This window comes from Oryza sativa, chromosome 1 (genome assembly GCF_034140825.1).
Source record: "Oryza sativa Japonica Group chromosome 1, ASM3414082v1".
In the NCBI taxonomy this organism is placed as follows: Eukaryota; Viridiplantae; Streptophyta; class Magnoliopsida; order Poales; family Poaceae; genus Oryza; species Oryza sativa.
In genome coordinates, this window is record NC_089035.1 from 12,386,442 (window position 1) to 12,395,663 (window position 9,222).

The 9,222-nt window shown below is 46.9% G+C and overlaps 1 protein-coding gene across 1 annotated transcript; it reads left to right on the plus strand.

Moving 5' to 3' along the window:
• Positions 1-8,601, plus strand: LOC4326994 (CRS2-associated factor 2, chloroplastic). The gene is made up of 6 exons (NM_001409023.1): positions 1-796; positions 2,178-2,305; positions 2,953-3,178; positions 5,342-5,469; positions 5,584-5,737; positions 6,112-8,601. The coding sequence occupies exons 1-6, from the start codon at positions 43-45 to the stop codon at positions 6,543-6,545; spliced, it is 1,824 nt and encodes a 607-aa protein (NP_001395952.1). The 5' UTR covers positions 1-42; the 3' UTR covers positions 6,546-8,601.
• The last annotated feature ends 621 nt before the right edge of the window (positions 8,602-9,222 follow it).

Genomic DNA, 9,222 nt, shown 5'->3' on the forward strand with positions numbered 1-9,222 from the left:
TCTCCTCCACTCCCTCCAGTGACCAACTGACCACTTCCCGCCATGTCGCCGCCGCCGCCGCAGCGGCCATCCCCCTCCCGCGCAGGCCGCGCCAACCTCTTCTCGTCCCCGCCGCCTCCCCTCCCCAACTGCTACGACCCCAAGCACCGCCGCCCCGCGCCGCCGCCTCTCCCCTCCGCCCGTCGCCTCCCCAGCAACCGCCGCCGCCGCCACGACCAGCCTCCGAATCCGACCACCGGCAATGGCGGGAACCCCGCCTTCCGCGCGCCGCACCTCCGCACCGCCTACCGCAAGCCCGTCCCACCCGTGGCGGCGGCGGGGGAGGGCGAGGCGCTCCTCGCCGCCGACGCCAGCGACGCCGCCGACGGGCGGGCCGTGGTGGTGGGGCCGTCGGGGCTGTCGTTCCGGCTCCCGGGCGCGCCGTTCGACTTCCGGTTCAGCTACTCCGAGTGCCCCCGCGCCCCGCCGGTGGCCATCCGGGAGCCCGCGTTCCTGCCGTTCGCGCCGCCGACGATGCCCCGGCCGTGGACGGGGAAGGCGCCGCTGCTGACCAAGGAGGAGAAGGCGCGGCGGCGGGGCGTGCGGCTGCACACCCCGCTCGGGGAGGAGGCGCCCAGGACGGTGAGCGCGCACGGGATCATGATGGAGGTGAGGGGGAGGAGGAAGCTGGACCTGGCCAGGGTCAGCCCCGGCGACGGCAGGAGCAGGGAGGAGGTGCTCGGCGAGCCGCTCACCGCCGCCGAGGTGCGCGACCTCGTCAAGCCCCACATCTCGCACAACCGCCAGCTCAACATCGGTAAACTAACTGTACTATACTACTCCTACAGTATCTTTTATCTTTGCTGATGCTAATCGACCAAACTTCAGAAGTTCAGATTAGAGTGAATTGTGTTACAATCTAACCAGGAAGTACTTCAAACTGAGTAATTTGTGTACATGTTGGTTTAAATTTCACGAAACAGCTGTAATAATCTGTACTTACGAAGGATTGCGGAGATTTTCCATGTTCTGTTAGTTGTCACATTGGGTAGCAACATGGTTCAGCTAACTCATAATTAATGCCTAAGCAAATCTAGTTCCCGTACATGGGTAGATATTGGTAGTAGATCTTCTGGCGATGACTGCCTGTCATGCTTCTAAATTTGTGGTGGTACCATGCCATCCAATAAAATGTGAAATGGTTCCTTGTTCTAAGGATAAGATGCTAGACTGTGTTACTTATATCACAACTCTGCCAGAAGTAACGGGAAACTGTTTTAAACACTCGGGTGGACGTCCACCCGAGTGTTGCATGTCATCTAAATGGTTATGAAAAGTTTTCAAAAAAATTGACATGATAGGTTAATATGTAATATATCACTTCACAAACATGCAAGTTCAAATTCGACTTCTACAAATTGTAACAAAAATAACAAATTTGACTGTGAATATACGTATACTAGTTAGAGTTTGATTTGTTATTTTTGTTACAACTTGTAGAAGTCGAATTTGAACTTGCATGTTTGTGAAGTGATATATTACATATTAACCTATCTTGTGAATTTTTTTGGAATTTTTTCATAATCATTTAGGTGGCATGCAAGAAACGGGTGGACGTTCACCCGAGAGATTAGAATCCATCATCGATCATGTGCAGCTGCTTCTTCAAACTCGAGTAGTGTGTGCACAATGAGTAATTGTGCAGGTCTGATTCACTCTCACAAAGCGCTCATTCACAACCAAAAAAAAAAAAAGTCTTAAAGCATCCTGTCACAGAACCTTGTACAGATAACATATACCTAATGTCATTAGTAATTTGCCATGTACCCAACAACCTTGCTGAAAAAAATATCTCAACCACCATTATTGCACAGAAAGAGTGTGCAAAGCATATGCATACTGCTGAGATTCACAGCTGCTTAAGTATCATGTCACAGCCCACAGTCTCATACTTCATCTATGATAATCAATGTTGTAGTAGTCATTGAGATAACAAATTGGGCCAGAACTTGGAACATGTTTGTCAAAACTAGCTGGAAACTAAAAAGAAAAATCATTTTGTGGAAAACTTTACTCCTGCACCACTTGGACATTTTCCTTGAATACTTGATAAATTAATGCAGAGCTAACTTTGTTGCTGATACTAGTATAACTAAGTAGTATACATTTTCTGTTTTTTTTTTTTTTTGTACTTGTAGGAAGGGATGGATTGACCCACAACATGTTGGAAATGATACATTGTCATTGGAGGCGCCAGGAAATTTGCAAAGTGAGATGCCGAGGAGTTCCAACTGTTGATATGAAGAATCTGTGCTATCACCTTGAGGTATCTACCATTACCAAGTATAACTATTTTTGAATTGTGCTCATGTACATGCATTCATGCACTGTGGGAATATGGACATGCCACCTCCTGGTACCATCCACAGAATGGTTGAGAAGTACCATTTATAAATCTGCAATTCAATGCTATGTTGTGTTCTTTACACTTAAGTGAATTTATTGACGTTGAGAAGGATGCTGGTGAAGTTCGTTTTGTTTCCTGGTCTTCATAATGGCTCATATATAATGTAAGATAGCATCACAATTTCTTAACCAGAAAATAAGACAAAAATGTTGTATGTTATTTGGCCTTTCTTGTACATAAGGGAATTAAGACTCTGGTTGGGATGTGGCTTTACCCCCCAATTCCCTAAGTTTTAAATTTATTATATTCATGGTAAAATGCAATAATGTAGGACAATAGTTTCAGTATGGATATTGTGAAGCCAAAGGAGTATGTTCATAAAATAGAATTGCATGTTTTCTTATTAGAAAAGAGTACATGAGCCTGGACTGGAGGACTTGTCTATTGTTAGCCCTCTATGTTGTGGAACAAGAAGACCTCTGTTTTCATATATGCACACTTCAACATTTTCCAACACAGGTATCTTGTTTTATTATGCTCCAGACATGTGACATCCACAATTACAGGAAAAATCAGGCGGAAAGGTTATTCACCGAGTAGGTGGTGTAGTTTTCTTATACCGTGGAAGAAACTACAACCCTCGAACCCGGCCTCGTTATCCACTAATGCTTTGGAAGCCAGCTACTCCTGTCTATCCAAAACTTATACAGGAAGCCCCAGAAGGTCTTACAAAAGAGGAAGCAGATGAAATGAGAAGAAGAGGGAAGGATCTGCTGCCAATTTGCAAATTAGGTATGTATTTATGGATTAGGCTGAATATTTGTGTTCTACACGATGTTCAGAACCCCTTGATGTATTTACATACTGAAACCTTGCTTTATTCCTGTGTCATGTTCCATAGGAAACAGTGCATGATAGACATCAATTCCAATCATGTACAAACACACCGTTGTGAGTATAAATGTAGCTTATTTCTGAAGGAACCTAAACCCTGCTCTACACCATTTAAGCATAACCTAGTACCATGAATCCAGAGCTAATTGACAAGGAATTTCCTTTTGGTCATGGTTTCTCATTTTGCTTTTTTTATCATTTATAAGATTGTGTTGCAAGTGTGCAAGGTACTCCCTCTGGTCATAAATATTTGATGCTTAGGATAAGATTTGCTTAAACATATAAAACTTTGACCATGAATAAGTTTTTCAAATGCTTAGTTTACAACATAAATAATGGTGTATGTACATTTGCCTCGAAAAGTAGTTACTGTATCATAATATCATAAACTTACTACTCCCTCCGTTTCACAATGTAAGTCATTATAGCATTACCCACATTCATATTGATGTTAATGAATCTAGACATATATATCTATCTAGATTCATTAACATTAATATGAATGTGGGAAATGCTAAAATGACTTATATTGTGAAACGGAGGAAGTAGAATTTTATAAATTTATTCTGATATAAATTTTGTCGGTAATATGGGCCCGGGGGTATCATGTTTAGATGAAGGAGGCTGCCCCCCAATGCCACGTGGCCCTCCCCCGAGAGGGGTCGAGCCCGAGGTAGGGTGGTGGCCACTCCCTGGCCGAGACTAGAGGGAGAAGGCTGCCCCAGGCGCCACGTGGCCCTCCCCCGAGGGGGGATCGGGCCCGAGGTCGGGCGGCCACCGCCCCCTCCCGTGACTAGGGGTCGGGCTCCCCCGACCCCCTCTTTAGGTCACCACGTACGGTGGGTTAGGTGTCCACCTATAGGTGCCCACCTACCCGCATTTATGGCGACCCAAGCGGTCGCGCCACGCCGCATTTAATGCCGCGTGCAGTATACTCAACCGGTCTGTGACCGGTCGAATGACCGATGGGACTGGGTAGTGCGCCTGTGCGCTGCTCGTGTGTCAGGCGGCGTGCAGCCTGACATGTCCCATCAAATAATGATGGTGAGAGGTTCTCATCCTCTTATCCCAGCCGGAGTCGGTCCTCCCGCTCTGGTCAAAGCTATGCTCCCGTTTCCCGGTGTAATAGGAGCCCAGAAGTCTTCACCCATTAAATGGTGAATGACATGGGCGCCCCCCGTGTCAGGCGGCATGGTGTGGTAGGCCCCAAGTTAAGGAACAAGACATGCATTTAATGTAAAATATTGTAATACTTCTCGACAAAGTTAGGTTGTTGGGTCTATGTGGTAACCCCTTGAGGTATAAAAGGAGGTCCAGGCCTAGTAAGAGAGAAGGAACTTCCGAGCGAACTGGCGCTTGGGTCTCGCAACCCCAAGCACTTGTGTTCTACACTCAATCAATCAAGCACAGGAGTAGGGTATTACGCTTCTCAGCGGCCCGAACCTGTATAAACCCCTTTTGTCTCATCGTCTTTGGGGGATTGAACCCTCTCAAGATCACACAGCTTCGCTCACCAAGCACTCGGATCTCACCCGCTGTCCCCGGCCGAACTCACAAAGAGGGGGCCTCACGGTTCCCTGATGGAGGAGTTCATTTGCCAACAAATTTGGCGATTGGGATTTTGAAAGTTCGATTGAATCTTGTCCTAAACATCAATTATTTATGACCGGATGGAGTAATAGACACTGGCAGAGCTCCTTGAGTCCAGAGTGGGTTTTGGTCCCCTGTTTTTTTATGGATATTGCTTAAGAAAACTATTGATTATGAAAATATGGCAACCAAATACTAAAGCGGAATGCTCATGATAAGGTTGTAAATATGCTTGTTTGCTTGGTCTGTCCTTTAGTTTGCTCCACCCTCCGCCAATGTGTATACAGTTTGCTAATACTATGATTTTTGTTATATCTGTCTTCCATCTGGTGATGGGAATATACTGGATTTACTGAGGTTACTGGCATGTATATTACTTACCTCTTACCCTGTAAGTTTGTAACGGACAGAATACGAAAATAAGCAAAATCTACCATTAATGACATCCTATTTTTTTTCTTTGTTTTGCAGCAAAAAATGGTATATACATCTATCTTGTCAGGGATGTTCGAGATGCTTTTGAGGGAAGTGATCTGGTGAAGATTGACTGCGAGGGGTTGAATCCAAGTGACTACAAAAAGATTGGAGCAAAACTAAGGGTCCAACTCATCCCCATGCCTTTCTCTGTTTCATGTCATTGCAGATAGTTGAAGCGAAACCTGTATATACTTCCTGACCCCCTCAGATAAAGTTTCTTGTTTCTGTACATGCAGGATCTTGTTCCTTGTGTTCTTTTGTCGTTTGACAATGAGCAGATATTAATGTTCAGAGGCAAGGAATGGAAGTCCAGATATCCAAAGCCTCTGACTCTTATTCCAAAAATTCGAAAGAATAATGTTCCAATGTCATCTGATGAGAGTAGTTCAGGTGTGTATCCTCAACTTTCTACCCTTATCACAAGTGAGACAGGAGAAAATTTTCAAGCAGTGATAATAACAACCATATAAGATCCAACTGGAAGCAGTGTAACCATGATCCGATTGCTTTAAAATTCATGTACATTTTACATAGAATAGCGTGCTGCAATCAGTGTTTGCATTTTGGATCTATTTCTGCAAATGATTTATCAGATGTTTTAGTTCGCGATTAATTTAGTAATACTCTCAGGTGCTCGAATGTCATGGAAACCACATGCTGCCCTTTTGTTCTGTGTGAACAAAATCTCCTTTTCCAGTTATTTTATAGTTTTTTTTTCTCAAGAGCTTTGTACTCTCTAGATTAACATGCAATTTATTGTACAGATGAAGCCACTGATGATGATGACCGTTTGGCAGTAAGAGAAGTACTGAGACCTAAAATGTTTGAACTATGGACAAATGCGATTGAGTCATCTGTGGCACTGATGTTGGATGATGCTGAAGTGGATGCTCTTACACCTGATTCCCTTCTTACAAGGGTAGAGGACTTCAGTGTTACATCTCAGGTTGTCGAACATTCATTTCCAGCTGTGCTTGTGGCCAATGATGAATCAAACCCAGATGTCCTAAATGCTGAATACACCGAAGATGAGCCTGAGACAGGTACACTTGAACCCCAACAACATGAGTTTACAGAATCTTCTGATGTCGCAGAGGATGATCATTTCGAAGATGACATGCTTAAGCGTTTGGAGTCATCAGTCCCATTGGGAGCATTACCGATCGACGCAGTGGTAAAACAGTTGAATGATGAGTGAATTATATTACCAAACAATCATGAATTCAGTGTTCAGTCCAATGGGGCAATGACCTGCAATCACAAATACAGCGCACATTCCACCTTTCAGTCCGATCAATAACAATATTTTGAGGATAGTCAGCAATTTGCAACCAATCAACATGTAGAGGGACTGGATAACTGTATACTACTGTAGTCTGCAAAATGCAGCCTGTGTAGATAAAACTGATCCATCAATCACCAATAATAAGAAGATGGCATTATGTGGTTGCTGCAGCTGTACATATATACTCCTGCTACTTAGGATGCTTGTTTGTAACGTCCAAAATGCTGGGAAGTCACGAGTGTACGTTGGCACTGAACAAGGTTGGGTTGGGTGCTGTGGAGGTCTCAAAACAGCAAGTTTGCAGCTGCAGTGAAAGAGACTGCACGAGAATATAGGTTGTATGATGTTGAAGGAATTGAGATTTCGTACTAAGAATGACGCAAAGAAAAGGGAGATTAAGAAAATTATCATGGTCGAATTAGAATATCCTCTTTGCAGAAATATATTTTTACAAGCATCCTGATTCCCTGCAAGAGCACTTGCATAATGTGTTTTATGACCAAAGAGCACTTCGATGTCATTATATTCTCTTTGATATGTTTGTAACATGTGATTAATTGGGGCGTGGGTATTTCTAACAGCCTATCCAAATCAGGCTCTTTATCTTTGCATTTGGCAAGTTGACAAAAAAGTATCCCTCGCCATATTTTTTTTGTGTTCCAACAATCTCTCCATCTACATATACTCTTCGTTGCGAGTATGATAGCGAGATCCATACGTCATTGTTTCACTCCTTCCTCCCTTCACCTTCCTCTCAACCACTGTCTCCAAACCTCCATCCTCTAGCTGTACACCACCCACCAGCGGCGGCATGCTGGCACCAACACCTCAGCGATATGGAGGCGAAGGTGGAGATGACGGTGCATGGAGAAACGACGATGGCAGGGTCTCGTCGCAGGCGCTGACATAGTAGGCGAGCGCCTCGGTACACACGACCAGGGAGGTGATGACCGTTACAGGGGAGTCTGAGGCGAGCTGACGACCGTTACAGGGGAGTCTAAGACAAGCAGGATAGCCTGCTCAAGGTCAGCCATAACGATTGCGGAGGAATCTGGGGTGGAGCAAAGGGGACAGCGGTGCAAGGGGAGGCGGAGGAGGTGAGGATGATGGCGGAGGCGTGACGACGATGATGGCGGGCGCTCACGCAGTGGGGAATGCAGTGGCTTGAGACTTAAAGAGTTAGGCCATCTACAATCGGTGTCCTAGGGTCGTAGCCCGGGGAATGGCCGTCCGCCCTCCGTTACCTTTTCAGCCGCACCCGTTCCCTTAGCTAGGCGCGTGGTCCTTCGCTGGGGAGCGTTCCTCACCACCTTTTTGCTGAGACACCGAGCCGGGAGACGCATTGGCGAGGGTGAGTGTCCCTTGGCCATCGCTCCCACGCCCAGAGTTCCTCTTCCACCCCTCGCCTTGTCGTTGTCCTCGCGAGAGGGCGGCGGCACTAGGACCGGCGGTGGAGGTGGCGCTGGGGGTTGGCGGCGTGCCAGATCTCGGAGAGAGGCGGTGAAGAGGAGGTTCGTCGGCGACGATGACGATGAGCTCTGTCGGCGACGGCTGGAGGAAGAGAGGGGAGCGGGAGGAGGGCGACCGGGCACTGTCCTCGCCGACGAGCCGCCACCGTTGCTGCCCGAGGCCAGATCCGGCAAGCCTAGGCTGGATCTGGCCACCCCACCGCCACTCCTCTCGCATGGTCGCTGCTTGCTGCCACTTCGCCGCCACGGCTCGATGTCGAGGGAGAGGGAGGCACCGCCGCCACTGGGCCGCACTACTCGATGCCGCCACCGTCGTTCGTCGCGCCACTCGACGCCGTGCACCGTCCGTCACTGTGACCCGCGACCACCCCGTGCGCCACTTGCCGTGTGGAGGGAGAGAGAGAGAGAGAGAGAGAGGCGGCGACAGGCGGAGGGAGAGGGGTGGAGTCGGCGGTGGGCGCGACGGAGGCGGCGACGGGTGGAGGGAGAAGGGCGGAGAGGGAGAGAGCGGCGGGAGAGAGAGATGGGCGAGTGGCGATCTGGACGACGTGGCTGGGGCCTGGGGCGGATGATTTTCTCGAGGGCGTTGGTGGGCTGGAGGGAGGGGTACGGGAGTAATTTGTCATATGTGGTCTTTTTGGCTGGTTGGGCTGGGATACTTGTTTTGGACCCTAGATTTTGAGGAGTCTATCCAGAGACACTCTCTATTAGGAGATAAGTGTCCGAGAGTGCTCTTAGTTAGTGAGGGCATTATAGGAGTGATCTAGGAGTGACTTATATTGTAGATGCCCTTATGGGCAAGAGGAAAGCTAGAGAGGGTCAGATGATGGGACCCACATATGACAATTGGTTTCAACATGCTAGATTTGACTAGCAAATGAGAAAATTGGTCAGCCATTTGGTTTAGTAAGTTTATTGGAGAACTTCTTTTTTCCTAAATCTATTCAATTTTAGTTTGAAAATCGAGATAGCTAGGGCCGTGTTTAGTTCCATAGCCAAAATTTTATTGAAGTATACGGACACATATTTAAAGTATTAAACTCAGAATAATAACAAAACAAAATACAGATTTTGCCTGTAAACTGCGAGACGAATTTATGAAGCCTAATTAATCCATAATT